General features: G+C 43.2%; 2 protein-coding genes across 3 annotated transcripts in view; one reads left to right on the forward strand and one right to left on the reverse strand.

The window, feature by feature from the left end:
- NTAQ1 (N-terminal glutamine amidase 1) overlaps window positions 1-24,847 on the forward strand; it is a 226,642-nt gene that overhangs the window by 81,130 nt on the left and 120,665 nt on the right. The window lies entirely within an intron of this gene.
- Window positions 19,117-24,847, reverse strand: part of FBXO32 (F-box protein 32) — a 33,757-nt gene continuing 28,026 nt past the window's right edge. The window contains exon 9 of the mRNA XM_077847118.1: window positions 19,117-24,505. Within this exon, the coding sequence (XP_077703244.1) occupies window positions 24,416-24,505 (90 nt within the window). The 3' untranslated portion in view covers window positions 19,117-24,415. The remainder of the gene's footprint in view (window positions 24,506-24,847) is intronic.

Below are 24,847 nucleotides of genomic sequence, written 5' to 3' on the forward strand. Positions count from 1 at the left end.
CTGTGCAGTAACCTGAAAACTTTCAAGTGTGACCACAGTCCTTGTTAGGAGAAGCTGCCATAAGTTTGTCTTCAAGTGGTTTTAAAACGTAGAGGGAAAAATTGCATTCACTTTATGGAGGGGCAGATATATTCTTTAGGAAAAAAGGTATTCTCTAGTCCTGCCATTGAAATACAGCTTCACAGAATTTAGGGAAAAGCTGACACCAAAGCCAAAAAGTCCTGTTTCAAAGTAGTCATTTTGTGGATGAAGGTAGAAACCTACAATCTTTCCTCCACCACAGCATTTCATATTTAAACCTTCTATTTTTAACATGATGGTGGGATTCATGGCTAATGCTTATGAGATCTGTGTCTAGACAGTTGAGAAAAACAGGAAATGAGTTACATTGTCGTAGCTTAAGAGAATTTAACCTTTTGTCTTCTAGCTCCAAGCTGTGCCTGTTTTTTAAAAAAACATTCCTTCTCTCCTGAGAATTTCAGGGCATTCAAGGGACTATAATAATCCAGGGCCTCTTCAGGGAGCAGAGATAGCTATTTTGGTGGAAAAGGAAATGAGAACATAGGTTTACTGTGCTTGCACCATAAAATGAACACAGCCATTTGGAGGAACACATTTACTGTCTTCTCTGAATTCTAAGAATGTGCTTGCAGCTGTCTCTGATTGTGTGCTCCCAAAGGGCAGGAGCTCAGCCCTGATCATTCATTCTCCCTCTGTGTTCAATGCATAGTTGAATGCTGCAGGCTGTAAAATGTCCCACAGAAGAGCAAGTTAAGAAGAAGCAGCTGGCATTTATGGAACGAATTCTATGTGCCAGGCACTGAGCGAAGCACATCACATACACAATCTCATTTAATCCTCTGGACAACGCTAACATGTGGTAACAACCATTACTCCCATTTCACCCATGAAGAAATGCAAGCACAGAGCTATTAAGGGATTTTTCAAGAGAAGCAGAGCTGGCATTTGAACCCAAATCAGTATGACTCTAGAACCTATGTTCTTTGTTGCTATGCTATAGCATCGTGGGGCTGTTGTGAAGATTAATGAGGTGATGCATGTAACAGATTTATCACGGTTCCTGGCCCATAATAAGAATCATGATGAATTCGTGCTATCATTTACACATATAAGTAACATAATGCTGTTCTTCAGTATTGAGTAGGTGACGCTACTCATCCCTGCTTAGTGTTTCTCCATAGCTAGTGAATTGAAATGAATAGTGGTGGCGAGGATTTCTACTCAGTGCATATAGTTCATGTGGCGTTTTAGGGCTGGAGATACAGTAATGGTTATGGTTGCTCAGGTTGGAAGGCTGGTAAACAAGTGAAAGGAACTGGCCCACACTGCAATAAAGACTACAGGCTTGGTTTGATTACCCATTGCCTCCTAGAGTCTAAGCAATGGCCATATACCACATATAACAAACATATTAAGGGTGTACTTTGTCAGACTCCATGGCTATAGGAAGACAGTATTAGACAAGACTTAAGGCTTGTGCTCCTGGAATTTACAGTCTAGTAAAGAATACCTTAAAACTCAAAGAAACAAATGAAATCATTACAAATTATAATAAGTGCCACCAAGGAAATAACCAAAGGGTTGAGATATGGAATAATGGAACTGGGACAGGAAAAGGGAGGTCAGATCCTACTTTGCATTGAGGTAGGAAAGTAAGGCTTCCTGGAGTAGGTAGCCTTTATGATCTAATGATGAGAAGAACCTTGGAAGGGGAACAATACAAAGGCTTTGAGGTGGGAAAAAGCTTGACAAGTTGGAGGGGCTCAAAGAGGATGAGTGTGGCTGGAGCATAACAGGGGTGGGGGGATGAGATGGGACCAGAAGGATGGGCAGGAGCAGACCATGGAGGGTATTATGTGTTCTTAGTAAGAAATCAGGTTTTATTTGAAGTCTGATGGAAACCCACCAAGGGGTCCTAAATAGATGAATGATGTGATCTGATATGCTGCTGTGGACTAGACAGGATAAAAATTCTGTTGAGGTGGCCTGGACCAAAGACTGTATGTGGTGGCTGGGACCAAGCAGTCCTTATAAGAGGGGGGCTGGATGGTCAGAGGCTATAGGATGATGGAAACAGAGGTCGGAGCTGTGTGGGGCCAAGAGCCAAGGAACACGAGCAGCCTCTAGATACTGGGAAAGGCAAAGAAATGGATTCTCCCCTAAGGCCTCCAGAAGAAATGCAGCCCTGCCAACCCATTTTATTTTTATTTATTTTTTAAAAATATTTTATTTATTCATGAGAGACACACAGAGGTAGAGAGAGAGAGAGAGGCAGAGACACAAGTAGAGGGAGAAGCAGGCTCCATGCATGGAGCCCAACACGGGACTCGATCCTGGGTCTCCAGGATCGGGCCCTGGGCCAAAGGCAATGCTAAACCGCTGAGCCACCCAGGCTTCCCTGCCAACCCATTTTAAACTCTTGTCTTAGAAAACTATAATAAAATGAGTTTCTTGCTTTAGGCCACTAGGTTGGTGGTAGTTAGTTACAGCAGCAATAGAAAACTTCACAGCCCCTAAGCCTAAAGGAGGGAGGGGAAGGAAGGTGTGAGCAGATCCAGGGAGAAAGCTGCAGGAGAGGGTCAGCTGACAGCTATAAAGAAGGGGAGGCAGCTAGCCTGTGGGGAGGTGTCAGGGAGGTGTCAGCAGGAGTAAGTACTCTGCCTCACTCCCTAGATCTCTCTTCCCCTGGCCTAATCTAACCAGAGCTACAGGCAGGGGACCCACAGGTGCAGTTCACATGGGTCAGACTCTCAGGCGACAGAGAGAATACAGAAGGTGGAGAGTAGATCTGGAGCAGCAGATGGAAAATATCCAGACCAGTGTAGGTTGAGTGGTTTGCCCCTTATCTGGAGCTTATAATAAAGTAGGAAGTTTGGAGTGGCTCCTTCACTTATCTGTGTCTTCTCTTCTGTAGGTTCTTTCTAGCATAGCCTTCTAACTTTGGGTTTTCCTCATATTTTTATAGTGCAGATAAATGATGTCAGTGTCCCTGGCTTTTTCTTTTTTAAAAATATTTTATTTATTTGAGAGAGAGAGAGAGAGAGAGAGAGAGAGGCAGAGGGAAAATGAGAAGCAGACTCTCCACTGAGCAGGGAGCTCAATGTCAGTCTCCATTCCAGGACCCCAGGATCATGACCTGAGTCAAAGGCAGACGCTTAACTGACTGAGCCACCCAGGCATCCCAGTACACCTGTTTCTAATGTCTGATTCACTCCTCAGTGTGATGCAGCAAGTTCTCAAAGTAAATGATATGTTTTTTTTTTATTTATTATTTATGATAGTCACAGAGAGAGAGAGAGAGAGGCAGAGACACAGGCAGAGGGAGAAGCAGGCTCCATGCACCGGGAGCCTGATGTGGGATTCGATCCCGGGTCTCCAGGATCGCGCCCTGGGCCAAAGGCAGGCGCCAAACCGCTGCGCCACCCAGGGATCCCAGTAAATGATATGTTAAAGTTAGTCTGTCATACTGTAAATATGAGACCAAAACACTGGTTGACATCACCGTATCATGAATGAATTGACCTAAACTTTTTGTATTTTTCCCTAAAACAGAGGTCTCAAATCTATCCTTGAACTGACTGCATCAGTGTTCTCAGGGATGTTTTAAGATTTTACAGATTTGGGGAATCTATCTGTGGAGATTGTCATTCAGTAGGCCTGGATGAGGGCAGTGAATCTGTTTTCTTTTTAAAATGTGCCCCCAGAGGGGCACCTGAGTGGCTTAGTCAGTTAAGAACCTGGCTCTTGGTTTCAGCTCAGGTCCTAATCTCATGGGTTGTGGGATCGAGCCCTGGGTTGGGCTCTGAGCTCAGCGTGGAGTTGGCTTTGATATTCTCTCCCTCTGCCCCTTCCCCGACTTGCCTTCTCATTCTCTCTCAAATAAATAAATAAACAAACAAACAAATAAATAAATAAATACAAAAATACGTAAATAACTCCAGAGTATTATGAGCAACAGGTGCCTGAGATCTAGACTATTTTTTTAAGTCAAAGTGACTACAGACTTAGTTATATATTGTGTTAAGGAGACTTTTTTTAAGTTTAAAATTTTTTTTCAAAAGCCTATTCAGTTTCTTTTGGCACCTGGGTGGCTCTTGATCTCAGCTCATCATATCAGGGCCCTGGGATCGAGACCTGTGTCAGGCTCCCTGCTCAGTGGGGCGTCTGCTTCTCCTTCTTCCTCTCTGTGTGCACACACTTTCTCTCCCTCAAATAAATAAATACAATCTTAAAAAAAAAAAGAATAAAAAAGCTTATTCAGTTCTACTTCCAATCAACTGGATTGGAATTAAATTCACCAAACACAGTTTGAACAGAAAATCCATTTCATTAATGTGTAGTCACACTGTATACATGTAATGAACCACCAAGATGTGGCAGTCACTAAATGAGGCACTGTGGACACAAAGACAGATAAATTATAATATGGATTTTCAAGGCTTTAATCTGTTGAGAGGGACAGCTCTGCAGACAAATAATTGTAACACAGATCAGTGCTATGGTGGAACCATGAGCATGGTGCCTCAAGAACTGGGAGGCGAAGGAACACCTGGGTGGCTCAGTGGTTGAGCGTCTGTCTTCAGCTCAGACTGTGATCAAGGGGTCCTGGGATTGAGTCTGCATCATGCTCCCCCCAGGGAGCCTGCTTCTCCTTCTCCTATGTCTCTGCCTCTCACCTTGTGTCTCTCATGAATAAATAAATAAAATCTTAAAAAAAAAAAAAAGAATTGGGAGGTGAAGCTCAGAGAAGTCTCTACAGAAGAGGCAACTTTTGAGCTGGGCCTTATAGGGAGAGTAGGAATTTACAAGGCTGGGAAGAGCATTCCAGACAGCAAAAACAGTGCATGCAAAGAGGCATTAAGCTGCTGGCTAGTTCAAAGGACTGCATGTGTTTTGGGGGAGCTGGAACAGAGGATACACATAAGGCTCTTGATGAGGTTTTGGGGAGGCAGGGGCTTTATGTTTGCCATGACAGTGAGCTTGAATGTCAGACCAGTATTAAAGAGATGCCTTGAAGTGATTTGAAAAATTATTATAAAAACAACAAAAGCAACTCTTGCCAGACTCCCAAACAACCCCAAGTAATTTTGCGGTTAAAGAGTGAACGTCCCCTTTCATGGCTGTCTTCTATGTGCATCCAAATCAGCCTCCTTCACCTCCCCTAACAGAGAGGTAGCCTTTGTTAATAGGAAATCCTCACTGATGTGTTATGAATTTTATTTTTTTCTCCACGCTCAGTGTGGATCCCAATGTGGGTCTTGAAATCACAATCCTGAGATCAAGACCTGAGTTTAGATCAAGGGTCAGATGCTTAACTGACTGAGCCACCCAGGCATCTCTATTATGTATATTTTCAAACCTACTGCTGTGGACTTAATTGTGTTCTCCTGAAATTCATATGTTGAAGCCTTAAACCCCCCAGTGTGACTGCATTTGGAGATAGGAGGAAATTCAGATGAAATGAGGTCAGTTGTCTGTCATGTGAGGCCGCAGTAAGAAGACGGCTGTCTGCAAGTCCGGAAGAGAGCTCTCACTGGCAACCGGACACTGCCAGACATTGATCTTGGACTCCCAGCCACCAGAACTATGGAAAAATGCATTTCTATTGTTTAAGGTCCCAGTCTAGGGGATTTTGTTTTGGCAGCCTGAGACCAAGATACCTGCCAAAAATAGAAAAAAAGTAGTGAAATAATCTTTAATTACCTATCTCCCAGATTCAACGATTAGATATGATTAGACATATGTTCTAGAAGCAGTAAGATGGATGTGTTGGAGGGGTGCAAGCTGGCAATGGGGGGACATGTTATGCGCCTCCTGCAGACTTCCAGGCAAATGATGCTGACAGCTCTAGTTGGAGGAGGCAGTGAAGACGAAGGGGAACCGTCAGAGAGGAATTGCAGAATAGAATTTATGAGATACATGAGTCTCAGTCTATGCTTCTCTGAATCTAAGATGCCATGGATTATAAGATGCAGCCTGAATTCAAAGATGTAAAGAATGAAAAGGATGTTCATTTTAGAATTGATGAAATGCAGTAGAATTAAAAGCTCGGACCACCAACTCCCCATGGGAATACTGGACACCAGCTCACAGTTTATTAGTGTGCAAAAGAGAAGCAAGATTTTGATATCTGGAATCCTGATACATGGTATGGATTAATAAGCATGTCTTTTTTTATGCTTCCCAAGTTGAACTCTTGCTGTTCTTGATTAAAGAACATGTTTGATATGCGCAGGGGGGCGGATTTATGTGGCTGGGAACTTAAAGGAGCTCTCCTCTTAACAAAATGCTACCCAGATGTGATGATGTCATTTCCAAGGCCACAGTCACGCTCAGTTTAGAAGCAGCCAAATTCTGTTTATTTAATAAGAATGGATGTTTTGAATGGGGTGCTAGGGGATCTAGCCTCCTGCTTCCTTTTCTGGGAGCTTTGTTGGGCTTCTAGAGAGAGCTTGAATTCCACAGGCAGATGGAGCTATTATCCCTGTTTTTCTCTCCCCAGCGACAGGCCAACAAGTCTGTAATTACAGAGTGCCAGCATCCCTTGTTTTGGAGCTGGGATGGTTATATAAACACCAAGAGCAAGCATTGCTTGCCCCGGCTATACTTCGAGGACCTGAAATTCCCCCTTTGGAGGGCATGGCATCCAAATCAAACAAGACACCTGGCTGAGGGGCAGGATGCAGCTTTCTGCAAGAAGAGCCGGATGCAGGCTTGAAGGATCAACATGCCAGGGTGGCCCCAGTTGTACCAGCTAGGGAGCTTGTATCTGCACACCCAGGGCCCTCGGAATGAATTTTTGCCTTTTTGGTTTTTTAATTTAAACATTTTATTTATTTATTCATGAAAGAGCGAGGCAGAGACAGGTTGAGGCAGAAGCAGGCTCTCCGCAGGGAGCCCGATGCGGTACTCGATCCTGGGACCCAGAATCACACCCTGAGCGAAGGCAAACGCTCAACCACTCAGTCACCCAGGTGCCCCGAATTTTTGCCTTTTCTAATTTGAAATAAGAATGAAGAATCCATGCGAATGTTTTTTAGAAAGTTCAGGCAGAGCCAGACTTCTTTGTTGCAAGTTATTTTAGGACTATATTTTATCGGTCGCTGTTTTGGAAAAAAACCACTTTAGCCTGTGTGTTCCCGGAAGTACCCAGCAAAATTGGCCACTCTAACACCACCCCCCCTCACCCTGTCACCCTGCCGAGCTGCACAGTGAGTGCAGGTCCTGGATTTAGACAGCCTAAGCTTGAATCCCAGTTCTGTTGTGTGTACCTGGGCAGACTGCTTATCCTTTCTGTGCCTCAGTTCTCTCCTCTGTGAAATGGGAATAATAAATACTATCTGTTTCATAGACTTGTTGAGATAATCAAGCATTTAGCATGCTGGGAACAGTGCCTAGCTATTTAACATAAAATAACTACAGTGTCGAACATGAGTTGCTTTGAATAGAACACTAATGTTCAGTGCCAGGCACCGTTCTGCATAAAATAGCTCATTTAATCCAACCAACCATCTTATGATGTGGGTGCTATTGTAATTCCCATTTTATAGATGAGGAAATTGAGACATAGAGATTGTTCTAAGTATTATTGTGTCTCTGCTGAACCTTGTGTAACCTGATTGTAGAATGTAAAATTGTTGGTTCCTATGTCTGAGTCTCCCACCTTAAATATATGGGCTCTTGAAATATGATAATTGCAGTTGCCTTTTTTGACTTCATAGACCTAGTACCAGGCACACATTGATAAATAATGTTGAGTAAATTGGAACGGGCTTAATGGGAAGTCTCAGCTCAGGGTATCACTATGAAAATATATTTTTTTTTATTTTATTATTTTTTTTTTAGTATCAGTTCCCAATGATATTATGGCTCTTCCTGAGGTTTCATTAAAACGGCTCCTTTGGTGACCTTCAGGCCAAATCCTGCAGCTTTCCAGAAATTCTTAGCAGTCTCATTCCAGGATATGAGCCTCAGGTTAATTTTATAGTGTCTCTCTCTGATCTGATCTCTCCTCTCTGCCCTACAAGGCAGGGGGAGGTGGTGGCTCCAGGGGCCGCTGGTTTCCCCGTGGCTGCCCCTCTTTCTGGAGCTTAGGTGAAGGGTGGGAGTGGGAGGGCGGGAACAGGGAGGAGACAGAGGTTCTTCCTCCCCGAGTCCAAGAGGAGGTATCCATCCTGTCCCCGTGGGTTGTTGCTGCTTCTCTAGCTAACTGGTTTGTGGTCACCTCCCCCGGGGGCAGGTTCTAAAGCTGGCTCTCCTGTGGGCTGTGGGAGCAAGTCCTTCCAAGGCCCCCTTGGGAGTCTCTCCCCACACACTTCCTTGCATGGAGATCAGGCTCCAGTGAAACCTCTTCCCCTGACCATGCTTCACCTCATGCCCTCTCTTAATGAGATATGGGAAAGGTAGCTCAAGCCTAGGTACCTTCTAAGTGTTCAGTCTACCCAAGGAAACCTTGCACACCCTTGCAGGTCCCTGGACACAGTGCAAGCTGTCTTGCTGCTCCTCTGTCTCAAAGGTGTCCTCTCCAGGGCTTTTTCCTTAGCCCCAGGCAACTTGCAAGCCTGTTGCCCAAACAACCATCCATAGGGGAATGAAATGCCAGGAGTTCCATGTGGCTGGAACTCCTGGGCTTTGTGAACGATTCTCCTGGAGTCCTGGCTGTGATTTAAGGGAGGGGAGAGGCTCTCTCCATGAACACTGCTCTTCCCTCCTGGCTGAACTCCTCTCCCTTGTTCCTTCCTTTATTTTGATTCAGGGGATGGAGGATTGATTGTGGCCTTTCCATAAGCCCTGCAGTAAGGTGCTGGCTCCAACTGTTGGACTTAGAATGTCAGGATACTTAGTGCCATTTGTCCTTAGGATTGGGTTTTATTCAAAGTTCTGAGACTTCACTGTAGCATTGTTCACAGTAGCCAAGGCATGGAAGCAACCTAAATGTCCATTGGTGGATGAATGGATAAAGAAAATCCATTTTCTTTCTTTCTTTCTTTCTTTCTTTCTTTCTTTCTTTCTTTCTTTCTTTCTCTCTGTGTACACACACGCAGTGGAATATTATTCAGACACAAAAAAGGAGATCCTGTCATTGGTGACAACATGGTGAAACTTGAAGGCATTATGCTAAGTGCAATAAGTCAGGAAGAGAAAGACAAATACTGTTTGATCTTACTTATATGTAGAATCTCAAAAAGCTGAAGTGGTTGCCAGAGCCATGGGGTAGATGGGGAGCTGTTAATCCTAGAGTACAAACATCCACTTATAAGCTGAATAAGATTTGGAGACTTAATGTACAGCATGGTGACTGTAGTTAACAGTGCTATATTATATATTTGAAAGCTGCTAAGAGAATCTTAAAGATTGTCTATCTTAGAATCTTAGAGAATCTTAGAGATCTTAAATATTCTCATCCCCCACCCCACACACCAACAGTAATTATGTGAGTTGATAGAAATGTTAATTAGCCTTATTGTGGTAATCATTTCAATTATACGTGTGTATCAAATCCTCAAGTTGTATACCTTAAACTTAAACAATGTTATATGTCAATTATACCTGGATAAAGCTGGAGCAAAAACCTAAACAAAGTTAGGGACATTTCTAAACTTAAAAAAATCTTCCAAAAATAATTTAGGAAGACATAATACTTTACTTCATGAGTGATTCTATGAAACAGACCATAAAATTTAATGTGTATGATTCTCTTTCATCTGCATACCTGAAGCTATGACTTTGTGAATTGTGTGTCTTTGGAAATGAGTCATCGGAAGTTTTTCTGAATTATATACACAGGCACATGTTAGAAGTACTTGAATGACATGGATGTCCCCAGAGCTAGGAAATGAGGTGACCCACGTTAATGAAACTAGTTAAAATCAACACTTAGTGGGAAAAAAACAAAAACAAAGTTCTGGAACCAGAGAAACCCCACTCAACATCCTGTTATAGTAATTATCAAGTTACAGAGTATTGTTTTTGGGGCAGATACGGAACATTCCTTGGTCTCTGTTGTCTCAGTGAAATGGGGGTGGGGGTGGGGGTGGGCTGTATGCTTATAGGAAGTTGATAGAAGCCTGACCAGATCACCTCTTTAGGTCTCTGACAGGTTTAACATTTTTCAATCTGTGAAGTTCATGGTTTTAGGGGAATTTAAGGTTTCCCCCCTCCTTTGCTTCATCTCAAGTTAAAATTGCATTCATGGCAAGGCATTTCCTGGTTGTGAAGCCAGACCTGCAAAGAGGGACAGTCCTAACTAGGAGAGCAGAAGAGTATTGTGCTCATACACATGAGGGAATGGAAACAAAGCAGTGCTCTGTGTATAATCTATTCCATCTAGCAGTGGCAGGACTATTAGCACAAGCCAAGAATTCCTTGGAAGTTATTTGTCGGCAAGTCTTCATCTAATAGCAAGCCTATTTGAATGGCAAGCCTAATGAAAATTTATCCTGGAGACCTCTGGGTATCTGGTGCAGGAAATATGTATTTCACAATGGCTTTTCCCGAGGCACTGTATTAGGTGCTGTGCAGGGGGGCACAGCTGGAGTGTCATAAAAAGCATGCTGGGTTTAGGGTGAGACAGATTTGAGCTTACACCATAGCTCTGTGGTTTAAGTAACAGTGTGACCAGAGTATGATGGTAAATGTTGAAGAATCAGCTCTGAAGGGGGGGGGGGGGAGGAAGGGCAGAAGGAAGAGGAAGGGGGGGGGAGGAGGAGGAGGAGGAGGAGAAAAAGCAGCAGCTCTGATCTGTAGGTCTTTCTGAATATCCTCACTAAGGCCAATTTTAAGTTACTGATGTGCCACTGAATGTAGACTTGGAAAGAGACAAACATGTAGGTCAGCTTTCATGAGCCGGCTCCAGCACACCACACTGTGTGATTGCTCCAGGACAGATTGTTGAATTTTTCTGAGCCTCCTCAGCTTCCACATCTGTAAAGTGGGGTGATACCAGTATCTACCTTCCAGGGTTGTTATGACAATTTAAAAAAAGAATAATGTATTTGAAAGCACAGAATTCAGTCTATTATTGATACTGTGTCTGGGCTTGCTTATTACTTAGTTCATATTTATTTATTTATTTTTAAAGGTTTGGTTTATTTATTTTATTTGAGAGAGAGAGCAGGAGCTGGAGGAAGGGCAGAGGGAGTGGGAGAGAATCTCAATCTTTAATGTGTGGGACTCCATCTCATGATCTTGATATCAGGAACCGAGCCGAAACCAAGAGTCATATGCTTTATCCACTGCACCACCCAGGCGCCCCTACTTAGGAGTTATAAAATTTAAAGACTTTTCACAAAAGGAATATTCTAACCAGTGGAGGATGTACTTGTTTTGGAGAGGAGGGTAGGGATGGTGTTGAAGAAAAAAGAAAACAAAAGTACTAAATAAGAGTTTCCTCTAAACTACTTTATGACTTCCTAAAATCACAAAAAGGATATTTGAGCTAAAGAGGACCTAGAGATTAGCTGATCCAACATACTTTCATGTTACAGACAAGGAAACTGAGTCAGAGAGCTGGAGTGGCTTCGCACAGGTTCAGCCTGGTGGGATAGACCCCTGAGTAGAGGCCAGAGCTGCCAAGTGGCTCTCTATCCAGGGCTCATTCTGCCCCTTTGCAGCAGGCATTTATTGGCTCAAGCAAGAACTTTTCCTGGAAGAGAGATGGGAGAAATGGGAAATCTAAGGCTTATATTCATACTGGTCAGGAAAATGATTTGGCTTACTGTTCAGAATAGTTATTTAAACTGGTGGTCTTGGTGGTCTCTGGATGACTCAGTCAAGTGAGTGTCTGACCCTTGGTTTGGCTCTGGTTGAGATCTCAGGGTCCTGGTATCGAGCCCTACGTTGGGCTCTGAACTCGGCAGGAAGTCAGCTGGAGAGTCTCTCTGTCCCTCCACCCCTCCCCACCTTCTATAAAATAAATAGATAAATCTTTAAAAATCAAACCCGTGTTCTCTGAAGTGAGGTCCTGGAAGGAGAAAATAAAAATTGCCATTGACTGCTTTATTGAAAAGAAAGAAATAAAGCAATTATCACTGGTTTCTGATGGGAAATAATCTCCTTATGTAATTCCAGCCAAGGAAGATTGATGAAAGGACCACTTGGGGAGGTGTGGACAGGGTTAAGGGAACACAAAGGATGCTGAGGCTCCCAGGGGTGAGCAACAATGAGCATTGCTTCTCCCAGTCTTGGAGAGGAGGCCCATGATAGCTGGAGCCATGGGGAGGGTTTATGTGGAGGAAGGAAACAGCCCCTGTCCAAGATGAATGGCCAGACAGGAGGGAGCAGGTGAGAAAGACCCAGAACTCTCTCTTTCTCTGCTCTCTGCTTTATGCCAGCATCTCCCATTGGGAAAACCCAACCACACACCAATCCAACAGCAATAGAGGCTAGGGGATGCAGCCTTTTTTGGTCAGTCCTCTGAAGCACAGAGGTGGGCATGGATCCTTGCAACAAACAGAGAACAACCAGCACAGAAGCTCTACAAATATTTAGTATCCATATTGATAAGTCCTCTCTATCCACTTATCAGACATCAGGTGTCATATCAGGAACCGAGGCACCTTGACCCCAATGCAAAGTGGAAGCCAGAGGAACCCTTAGTCAATCGTTTGTTTTTGGTATATTGTGACATACTGCAACCTCTGTCTGCCTGGCTAAATGGATTTATGGTTTATAGTATCTAGTGTCAAATAGAATCTCACCAAATGCACAAATGTTTTAAGAAGGTTCTTGCAAAGACACTGTAGAGGGAAGATACTACAATTGCATACATAATGGAACAAGAAAATGTCAACACTAACAGGGTTCTTCCTAGAAGGGCCCCTTCACTGGCTGCAGTGTCTGGTACAATAATAAGCTAATGAAATTTGACCCAAAGTTGGCTAGAAAGTCCAAAATGATCACAGCTATTTGAAATATGAATTTATATCCAACATTACTAATGCTGACTGTCCTCCTAAGTGTTTATTATGCTTTGAAATATTAATGATAATGCCTATATATACTTTTTTAAAAAGATTTTATTTATTTGAGATCTAGAGAGCAAATGTGAGAGGGGGAATGGGAGGGGCAGAGAAAGAGATCTCAAGCAGGGTCCCCACTAAGTACAGGCCCATGGATCTCAATCCCATGACCCATGAGATAATGACCTGAGCTGAAACCAAGAGTTTCAGTCCTGAGTCCACCAAGAGAGTGGACACTCAACCTATTGAGCCACCCAGGCGCCCCTGTCTATATTTAATAAATACACATCTATTGGGTTTATGCTGAAAATGTGTACTGATGAGTTGATAGAAGACCTTGGTTTAAACAATAAGCAAAGGCTACAATTGTGGAAAATATGCTTCTCTTTATGGACAGTGAAGGCTACATGGTTTTTCTGCCTAGAGCACATAATGCAAAAACAGAAAATGGAAAGTGGACTTAGTGAATAATAGTAATGAAGGGTTGTGGAAGGGGAGGTGGGCAGAGGGTTGGGGTAACTGGATGACAGGCACTGAAGAGGGCACTTGATGGAATGAGCACTGGGCATTATACTGTATGTTGGCAAGTTGAACTTCAATAAAAACATTAAAAATAATAATGAATATTTAAATAAAACTTAGTATGTGTTAAGCACTGCTCTAACAGCACAAAATGCATCAATCACTTAAAATGCATCAACTCAGATACTCCTCGCAGCAGTTCTATGATGCAGGTACTGTTATCATTCCATTTTACATATAAGGGGACAGACTTGTCAAGCATTAGCACTCTGTCTGATATAGCAAGGAGGAGGCAGGACACGGTTTGAACCCAGGCAGATTGGCTGCAGATTCTTTGCTCTTGATCACTATGCTAGGCTGCCTCTCTGAAAGAAGTAGGGGCTTCTTGGAATAATTTTGAAATTAAGAAAAAAGTATCACTTCACACCTATCAGAATGGCTGAAATCAATAACAACAACAACAACAACAAAAAAAACCCTGCAATAGATGTTGGTGAGGCTGTAGAGAAAGTGGAACCCTCGTGCATAGTTGGTGGGAATGCAAACTACTGGTGCAACCACTGTGGAAAAACAGTATGGAGGTTCCTCAAAAAGTTAAAAATTGAGCTAACTTATGATCCAGCAATCGCACTAATGAGTATTTACCCAAAGAACACAAAACACTATTTCAGAGGGATACATGCACCCCAATGTTTATAGCAGCATTATCTACAATTGCCAAATTATGGAAAGAGCCTACATGTCCATTGATGAATAAAGAAGATGTGATCTATATATATAATGGAGTGTTACTCAGCCATAAAAATCGAATGAAATCTTAGCATTTGCAATGACATGAACAGAGCTAGGGAGTATTATGCTAAATGAAATAAGTCAGAGAAAGACAAATACCATATGATTTCACTCATATGTGGAATTTAAGGAACAAAACAAAAGAGTAAAGGAAAAAAGCAGGGGGGAAGGGAGCAGAGGATCCAAGAAACAGACTTAACTGTAGAGAACAAACTGATGGTCACCAGAGAGGAGGTCGGGAGAGGGAGGGGGGAAACAGGGGATTAAGGAGGGCACTGGTTGTCATGAGCACCATGTGATGAATGGAAGTGTTGAATCACTATACTGTACACCTGAAACTAATATTACACTATATATTAACCAACTGGAATTTAAGTAAAACCTTGGGAAAAAAATAGCTGACAGTCAGCTGGGTGCTAGCTGATATAGAAAGGCTCACCTTTCTTTCATTAAAAAAAAAAGAAAAAGAAAAAACTAAACATGATGAAAACAACTGAATGCCAGTTTAAAAAGCACAAAGAGAGGGGAACCAGTCACTTTTATGTGGGGCAAGAGGGACTATTTTGCTGTACTCTTTGGGATTTGCCAAATACGATTTCTCAGGATGTGGTAGTTGGCTGACAGCCTCTTATAGCCACTAGATTCCGCTCTCTCTCTGGTTTTTCTTCCTTTCCTTCCTGCCCTCTGAAGCCTTTCTGTAGACTTTCCTTGTCCTTGTTCTCTTTCTAGGAGCTCATACAAGTCAGGGCTCTCCAGAGAAACAGAACCAATGGGATGCACCTCTCTCTCTCTCTCTCTCTCTGTATAACTATATAGATATATTTTTATTACTCAAAATCTATCAATTTTCTATCAATCAATCAATCAATCATCTATTTATCTTTAAGGAATTGGCTCACACAGATGTGGAGCTGGCAAGTCTGTAATGTAAGGAAGGCCTGGGGCACCTGGGTGGCTCAGTTGGTTAAGTATCTGCCTTTTGCTCAGGTCAAAATCCTAGGGTCCTGGGATCGAGCCCCACATTGGGCTCCTTGCTCAGCAGGGAGTCTGCTTCTCTCTCTCTCCCTCTACCCCTGCCCCTGTTCCTGCTCTCTCTCTCTCAAATAAATAAATAAAATCTTTAAAAAAATAGTTCTTGCAGGCAGGGGTTGGGTTCACACTTCTGAATGACTTTTCCAGTGCCAGGACACTGCTGCTTCATAAACATGGCTTATTGGAGAGACTTTGAAATGCTGATCCCCTGTGATGTTTCTTGGGCAGGAATGTGATCGGTGTTAACCCCACTGAGTCTGTGTAAGGGGGCAGGAGACAACTTTATACCTACTACACTGACAAGCAGAACTCTCCTGTCTAGCTTCGCAGGTCATATATCTGGGCAGTCAACATAACTCTTGTTGCAGAACTAGACTATCAAGCAGTTGAGCCTTTCATTTGTAGACAGACTCTCCCTCAGCCTGGGATGGGGGACATACAGCATAATGGTCAGAACTGATGGCTTTGTAGGGCATGCTGCTGGGCATGCTAGCAAATCTGCTGTTAGTTCCTGTTTTGCTGTCATGAATTAACTACACATTGAGTGGCTTTAAAAAAAAAGTATTTAGGGATCCCTGGGTGGCGCAGCAGTTTAGCGCCTGCCTTTGGCCCTGGGCATGATCCTGGAGACCCGGGATTGAATCCCATGTCGGGCTACCAGTGCATGGAGCCTGCTTCTCCCTCTGCCTGTGTCTCTGCCTCTCTCTCTCTCTCTACCATAAATAAATTTTTAAAAAAATTTTAAAAAATATTTAATTTATTTATTCCTGAGAGACACACACAGAGAGAGAGGCAGAGACACGGGCAGAGGGAGAAGCAGGCTCTCTGTGGGGAGCCTGATGCGGAACCTGATCCCAGGACCCCGGAACCATGACCTGAGCCAAAGGCAGGTGTTCAACCACTGAGCCACCCAGGCTCCCACATTGAGTGGCTTAAAACAACACAGATCCATTATAATGTCAGAAGTCTAACCCAGTTCTCACCGGGCTAAGTTCAAGGTATTGGCAGGCCTGCTTTCCTGTCTGAGGACTCTGGGGATGAATTGTTTCCTTGCCTTTTCCTGATTATAGGTGGTGCTCTCATTCCTTGGCTCCTCACCCCCTTTCTGCCTCTTTAAAGCCAGCAGTGGCGGGAGGGCCCTTTGCTCATCACATCACTTTGTCCTCTTGTGCCTTTCTCTTCCACTTTCAAGGACCCTTGTGATGGGGCCCACCCAGGTAGTCCAGGATAATCTCCCAACTCAAAGCACTTAATCACACCCACAAATTCTCCTTTGTCATGTAACATGCTCACAGGATCTGGGGATTTGGATGTGTTCATCTTCAGAGAGACATTATTTTGCCTACAGTGGTAGCCTTATGATTTCCATGGAAAATAAGTAATTCGTGTAAGATATGATTTTAAACAGAAGGATATAATAATTGCACACGTTTTAACAATGCTAGAGTTTTTGAGATATATTTATGCTTAATTTATTAAGTTTATAAGTTATTAATTGACCTGGGAATAGTTTTGCTTTTTAGGTTGATGCTTACCTGAGCAGACATTTGAAGTGCTTATAAAAAAAAAAAAAAAAAGGCAAATGGGTTAGATTTATAATTGTAGCTTTAACATGTTTAAAGGAATTTTTTTTGTTAAGATTTTATTTATTTACTCATGAGAGACACAGGAGGCAGAGTCATAGGCAGAGAGAGAAGCAGGCTCCCTGTGGGACTCGATCCCAGGATCCCGGGATCATGACCTGAGACAAAGGCAGGTGTTCAACCACTGAGCCACCCAGGGGCCCCTTCCCCTTTTTAAAATATTTGTTTATTTGAGAGAGAGAGAGAAAGCACGGGGAGGGACAGTGGAAGAGGGAGAGAGAAACTTTAGCAGACTCCTCGCTGAGCTCAGAGCCCCCATTCAGGACTTGATCTGACCACCCTGAGATCATGACCTGAGCTGAAACCAAGAGTAGGATGCTTAACCAACTGCACCACCCAGGGGCTCCAAGGAATTTTCACTAGGTGTATAAAAGGGACTTATTTTTTAAAGGGACTTTAGTCATTCAATTTGAGCTTATCAAACAGTAAGAAAAGCCTCTCTTATTTTGTATGAAAATTTACTAGACTTGTAAAGATTTAGTCGAACTTTAATGAAAACTAGGTCCCCACATTTGTTACTTTTTCAACTACCATTAATTTTTAACTAAAAAAGCTATAAATAGTTCCATGCTTGCACTGATTCTTATTTGAGTGGAAGGTATGCGATCAGTGAGACTTTGAAAAGCATTTTGTGAATGTGTGTGTCACTAATTCATGCAGCCCCAGCACTGGACTGGGCACTATGACACAGCCCCAAATAAGACTACAGTGTAGCAAAGTCTCGATGCAGAAAAGTGTTCTGGGAGGGAGATTTACTCAGTCGGAGGAGACTTTAGGGAAGACTATTCTAGGTAGATGGAGCAGCCTGAGCAAAGAAAGCATGGGATAGCTACTGAATGTTGAGCTTTTGTGATCCTGGTAGGAATTTTTTAAAAATCTGATTACTCTCATGTGCCTTTTATGTCATTTTATTTTTTTTTTTATTTTTTAAAATTTTTTTACATTTTTATTTATGATAGTCACAGAGAGAGAGAGAGAGAGAGAGAGAGAGAGAGAGAGGCAGAGACACAGGCAGAGGGAGAAGCAGGCTCCATGCACCAGGAGCCCGATGTGGGATTCGATCCCGGGTCTCCAGGATTGCGCCCTGGGCCAAAGGCAGGTGCCAAACCGCTGAGCCACCCAGGGATCCCCCCCCGCCTTTTTTTTCTTTTTTTTTTGTCATTTTCTGATGGGAGAGTTAGTGGCAGGATCGAGATGTGTTCCAGAGTAAATATATTATTGAGTAGGTCAGCCACCACGTCAGACACCTAAGCACATCACACGTAACTAGAGATGCAGAGTAATGCCTAACCCAATTCTCAGACCCTTGTTGCTCAGGGAATCATGATTGTTATTATCGACAGAACATGTGTCATGTGCCTGGCTTCATGAATTTTCCTTGTACTAGTTCACTAAATCCTCACAACCATAAGTAATAGATTTAGTACCACTGTTTTGGAATTTAGGAAATTGAGACCTAGAGGGGTTAAGCTGACAAAGGTCGCACTGCAGGTAAGTGGCAGGACCATGAACTGAACCTTGCACAAGCCATTCCCTCTTTCTGGAATGCATGAGAACATATCCATGTTCTGCAGCCTGTTCTTTCTCACAGTTGAGATCTCAGCCTATCTCTTGTTGGAGAGACGCCCCCGCCCCACCTCGCTCAGCCTGTTAAAAGCAGGTTCCCTCGTTATTCTGCATTTTGGCCCCTTGTTTATTTTTATCGTAGCACTTATTACGAATTAAATATTTTCCTACTTGCTTTGTGTGTTTTTGTTTTTCCCACTAGAATCAAAATTCCATGAAGGCGGGCACTCTATTTGTCTTGTTCACTGTCCTGTTTCCAGTGCCTTGCACAAGGTCCAGTGTATATTAGCTGTTCAAGAAAAGTCTATTGATGAATAAATGGATATTGATTTCATAGCTCATGATTCCCTAATCATTCTATTATACATATAGCAAATGGAACTATCCCATTTACGCATAATGCTGTTATTGACTGAGGATGGTACTCAGCAGCAAGCTTATTTTTCTCCATATTCCTAAAAATTTTGTAACAATGATAAGTTTCTGGGACAAGGAATCTAAGCCTCACTAGGCAAAAGATAAACATACTCAGTATGTTAAAAAGCCAACTTGAATTGGCACACGCCAAAAATGCACCAATGTGTTGTTGGAAAAACATTTATTGCAATTCAGTGTCAAAAAATTTTTACAAAAATATGCCACCGTCTGGTACAAACAACTATAAAAAAAATCAGTTCATCATGCAAGGAAAGTGTGCAAATAATTTATACAGAAGGACTTAGCTCACACAATATTAAATAAACATCTTTGCATGTAACAAGACTAACCTTATAATTTTAGTTCAACCTCCTATTTTTTATTAAAAAGAGTAAAGCTTCTGAACTTAGGACATGGGCTTTAATATACACTCCCTTTAGCCAGGGTTATTGGCATTTGGTAGAATAAAGATGGTGCCAAGAGCTCTCAAGCATAGAGCAGTCCTTGGAGCCTTCTGTTTAACAGACTTGTGCATCGTTAATTAAACAAACATTGCTATACTCAAAGACAGAAAAAGTCATATTCAAACTCCAGAAGTAACGTCGTAGCAGATGGCGTTTTAAGAGGTTCAGAGATCTGGAGCAGCCGTCCATTTTTGGACAAATGGAGCAGGGCCTGAATTTTGGAAGATTTCTCAGGAAGCTTTGTTTGCTGTGTTCAGGGACACTTGGAAAAACGTCCAGCAGACAAAGTCACAAATATTTGTGGTTTCTCACTCCTTGCTGCCTCTTGGAATAATCCCTCTTTGCTTAGTGAAGTTGACGTTTAGCAGAGGGTGGGAGGGTCCTCCCCCCCCCCCCCCCATGGACACTCACCAGATCTTGTGGCAGGTGCCGGAGGATGGGGAGATGAAGGGTATGGATTAAATGTACTTCTTAGTCTGAGAGGAAATACCTGCTTTGGTTACCATCAGAACCTCAGTTTCTAGAAAGCAAGCCAGCTGCTCAGCCTTTATATGTCTTAAGGGCCACTTTTGTAATTAAAATGAAAGTACCCAGGGAAAAGTGAATTTGTCAAAATATGCTGTTTGCTTTATGGTGAGCAGGTTGTACTTACTAGGATGGTGTACTCACAATAGGGTCAGAAGTCTGCAAAAATGTTAAGTGGCTCCAGGGAGAAATGTTAACTTCTCCATGGAGAACCAGGGACTTAAAATATTTGGAAAAGATAATGGCCAGATGCCTAACACTGGACCCTCATGCTTGCCTTTCACAGTGAAGGTGTGGAGAACAACCAGGTCAGATGTTATGTGTCTCTGGACACACCAAAGGATGCTGGATAGAGGGTACAAAGTAAAGGCCTCAGAAAATCCCAGGTTCATATTCAGGTCTACCACTGAGTATCAGACGGGCTCAGACATGTCCCACTACCTCATGTTGAAGGGCAGATGGAATGCCAGACTCCACCATCCTCAACTTCCCTTCCAGCACAAGAGTCTGGGATAGGAGTTTCCTTCCTTTGGGAAGCCATGGAGGGTTTACTCTCTTTAACAAAACACAGAAGAAAGCTTCTACAGAAAAGGTTGGCTTTAAAGGAGTTATGATCTTGTTTACTGAAGACATCGTGAGCCCGAGATATATCAAAGAGCCATCTCTTAGCATTTGTCTAGAGGTTCAGGGTGTTTCTGAGGTCTGTTTAAACACTAATAGGATTTTAGGCCAGCATCCAGTCAGAAGGATGGTTCACAGACACAGATAGTTGGAAACAGATAAAAAAAAAAAACAACAACACCCAGATGTCCACATAGAAAATGTTGATATAGTTTAGTTAAAAAAAAAATTCACACATAAAATTACAGTTAAAAAAATTCACACATAAAATAGAGTGCATAGCAAAACACTTTTGCCCTATAACCTGGCAAAAAAATATAAAGTCAGGTGCATATTTTATGGTAAACATTGTATCCAATGCTACAAATGATACATTGTTGAACATGTCTTGAAATGATTGACCTTGTAAATCACACCACTTGCTTAGACAAATGAAATTCTAAGCTCCCTCTGTGCTCCCACAAAGAAACAACAGTAAAAAAGGAGCCCGTTAATTGCAAGCTCCTTGTGAAAAAGTTTTGGAATCCACAGAGAATCATGGCAATAACAAGGTGCATGCTTGTTACCTTCCTTCACCCTCAAGTAAAGCCCACTGTTGCAGTGTTTTGTGGTATCAACCCACCCCACCCGAAATAACTCCTCCGAGCCGCTTCAGTATAAAATTGATCATCACTAAATAAATGTCATCTCACAACTGACACCCTGGCGATGTTTTTCTTTGAAGCTTTGTCACCCACCCTCCCATGACACTGATCCATCTCCTCAAAGGAATAGCATTAAAGTAACAATGCAAGGTAGTTGAAGATGTCATTGGACTTTTTTCTGAATCTTGCTATGAAGTTAGCACTCACATATTCTTTCCCTAAATGTTGTGCTTTACTCTCAAGAGGCTCCAGGCTTGTTGCTTATACACCTTTAAGTTGAACCAGATTGTACATAACATCCCCATGGATTTGTGCTCACCCTGCCCTGGACACACTCCTTCCTTCTTTCAAAGTCCAAATTACTTCATAGCTGACATCAATCTCCAATTCTACGTTACAGGGGTAGGAGTGGTTAGGTAGGTACAGCAAAGAGAGGGGAGCCTTCTGTCTCTTCTAGTAGTTTCCACCATCTTGTCCGTCTGGCTTTTAGACTAGCAGTTTTGAGACAGGGATTCTTTGGTTTTGTTTTTTTAGGTTAGGTTGTCCCCAGAGGGTTTGCCAATAGAAATTCTTAAGATGATTGGTACCCAGGGAACAAGAATTTTCTTTTTCACTCGCTTTACTTACAGGTGAGGCTCTGGCCATGCTGAACAGCTGCCATGTGCCGCCAACACGGATGCTCTGCACCCGCTAGGTTCTTCTCCATTGCCTTCACACAAACCACAGCATCAAAGATAGGCCATTTCTATTCCTTCCCCCATCCCTCTCCACCTGCCATTTCCTTTCTTATTCTCCACTACCAATGAAAGAGAACCATAAATGTTGGTTTCTTCTCTTTTCTCCTTAAAAGTTTTCCTTGACTCCGTCACATACCACCTCCAAAGATGCCAACAGAGTTAGGGAGAGCCCAGAGGCACCACTAAGGGAAACATCTCAGAAAGCCATAACCCTCCCACTAGTGGCAGGAGTCATCTCACACAGATGCACCTCGCTGCCTGGGGGATGATATGCAATCGTGGGCACTGCAGACAGTCCAAAGGAGACTGGTTTGCCAGTTTGGTGCTGACAATTTAAGGCAGGCAACATTTCTGGGACTGCAAACCTGAGGGTGCCTGTGGGGTTTCCACCTCCTGGATCAGTATGAAGGGGCAGAGGTCATGAGGTGATGGACAGATGTGGAAGGCCATGCAGGCCTAAACCTAAAAATGTCAGAGTCAAAGGTTCCAGAGATCTCACAGTTGCAATCAACCCAGTTCCGCCCCATATCTTTCAGGAAGCTGAGACATTTGAGAGACATCTGAATTCTGGAAGAGCTAAGTTTTTAATTCCACCATCTAGGGCCTGCATTCTCAGTGTGACTTTGACTCGGGGAGGGGAGTGCAAAAACCCCACTAGGTATTACAGGGGCTCCAGAAGCTCAACCTTAGCCAACAAGATCTTATTCTTCAATGTTGAATTCAGCTCAGTGGGGAGCATTTAAATTAAATTTTCCTTCTGATGGGAGTGATAATGAAAATAAACATGGAGATGCGCTGGTGTATAGATAGGCACAGGTGCTGCAGAGTGAGGGGGGCTGATGGTTGCCTTCTCTTCAGCATGCTGACACTTGGGCAGGGCAGCAGGGGGCTCGGCATCGCCAGCCGGTGCCTGGCTTTGTTTCTATACATGCTCAGCCACCTTTGCCCTCTCCAGGTCACCCCTAAGGATATAACTGTTCTTCAGTGTGAATGTGAGCAAGTTCCTATTTCTGCTTCTCTTACTTGCCAAGGGCATGCAGGGTGGCAACTTTATTTGCAAAAGAAGGAAAAAAAAAAAAAAGCACAAAGCAAACACAACTGCCAGAATATGTACATTGTTGTAGAAAAGCCAAGTTCTATAAAAAGTAAAAAACAAAAACGTCCCCTCCCCCATCCCAGGAATATTTGACAAGGAACTCCTGAAGTCCTGAGATTTCCTTTCTTCCACACCTGCTGCTCTTTGCCTAGCAAGATCCCCAGGGGGTGTGGAGCAAGTTTAGGAAGAACCGCACAGTACTTCTGTTCCCTGTGACTGGGAACTCCAGGCTTTATTCTCCTCATCCTCGCATGAAGTCCTAGCTTAGGCTGATTCAATTTTGATGTCGGACCTAAAGAAAAAGAGAGCTCCTCGGCTTGTCACCTGCCATGAGGCACAGCAGCTGGGAAACCGTCTCACTGATACGTAAAACCCGTTTCCCCAGCTTTTATCAGCACTCTGGCTCCCACCCGTCCACAGATACGCTTATCCGTGAATAGACTCCAGGAACCCAGACAAGCCGAGAAGTGAAACAAGAATACGAAAAGTCTTCACAGCTCTTGGGTGGGACTAATTCTATCTTTTTCTGAAGGAGGACTTCCTCTGGGACTGTTTTTAATTGGCCTTATGCCACCCCGAATGAGCTACCGCATGAAAGGAGAGGCCTATGTGCTGCGGGGTTGTTCTAGAAAAGATGCAACTCCAAAAGGGTGCCTATTTGCTTAAAAAGGAAGCCTGGAGCATGATGAGGATTGCCTCCAGAATCTCTTCCTGTTGAAACCCCTTTCATGTGACGAAAAACCAAGACCAGCAGATGCGGCCTACTGGGCGATGCGCTCTGTCAGGGGGAGCAGTGCCTACTTTCTGAGGTAGAGAATTGTGTGATAGATTCGCAAGATAAGGCCCTATGCCCACGCGGGTTTAAGATGGGTGGTACTTCCTTTGCCCTTTTACAACCCCCCCCCCCCAACAATTGAAACCAAAGCGCAGAGATTTCGCGTATGTTCGTCTTCTCTTTCTTTGAGCACATTTTCACATTGTAAACAGAGTGTTCTATCTTGTGTTCGAGTCCTCCCCTTGTCTTCCACATCCCTAGGGAACTAGACCAAGGAGTGTCAGTGAACATCAGGAGGATTTCCATTTTCACCGATGAAACGGAATTCCTGCCCTTATAGTCTTGCTGGCAAAAAGGGAGAAAAAAGTTTATTTACAGTATTTCTGCTTTTCCATACCGATTCTAACGAGAAGTCCATTTCCTTAAATTCTCAGCCAGCAACCGCATCTCTCCCCTTGTGACGTCCTCTCAGTGACTTATCTCAGAAGTTTTGAGCCAAGGTTTCAAATGTACACTATTTACAGATGAAGTGTCCAAATTCCATATTCCCAGCCATCCCATCAGCAGGGAACCCTTCTGAAGTATTGTCACGTGCTGGGACTCAGAACTTGAACAAGTTGATAAAGTCCTGGGGTGAAAGGGAGACGGAGCAGCTCTCTGGGTTATTGGCTGTGCACGGATGGTCAGTGCCCTGGAAAGGAACATCATGGTTAGGTCTGACTTCTCAGAAGCATCTCATTGTAGCACCATGAGGCTGTGCTCAGCCTCAAAACAACATTCCTCTGTCCAGAATGCCATAAGTTCTGCAAAAACTAAAGAGCTGTGTGTGTATTTGTGTGTGTCCATGTGCACCAGTGCACAAAGAGATTGGAGAATTTGGAGGTGGGTGGGATGTACAAAAATATACATACACATAAAATATGTATCCATAAAAATAGGGGTGGAGGAAATGAAGGCCTCTCAAAGTTTTTCTCCCCAGGGACTGAATCAGTGTTCCCCACACCTTCAGCAGGGCGGGAGTGGGAGCTGCAGA

The sequence above is a fragment of the Canis aureus genome, chromosome 14 (assembly GCF_053574225.1).
Source record: "Canis aureus isolate CA01 chromosome 14, VMU_Caureus_v.1.0, whole genome shotgun sequence".
NCBI classification, from domain to species: domain Eukaryota; kingdom Metazoa; phylum Chordata; class Mammalia; order Carnivora; family Canidae; genus Canis; species Canis aureus.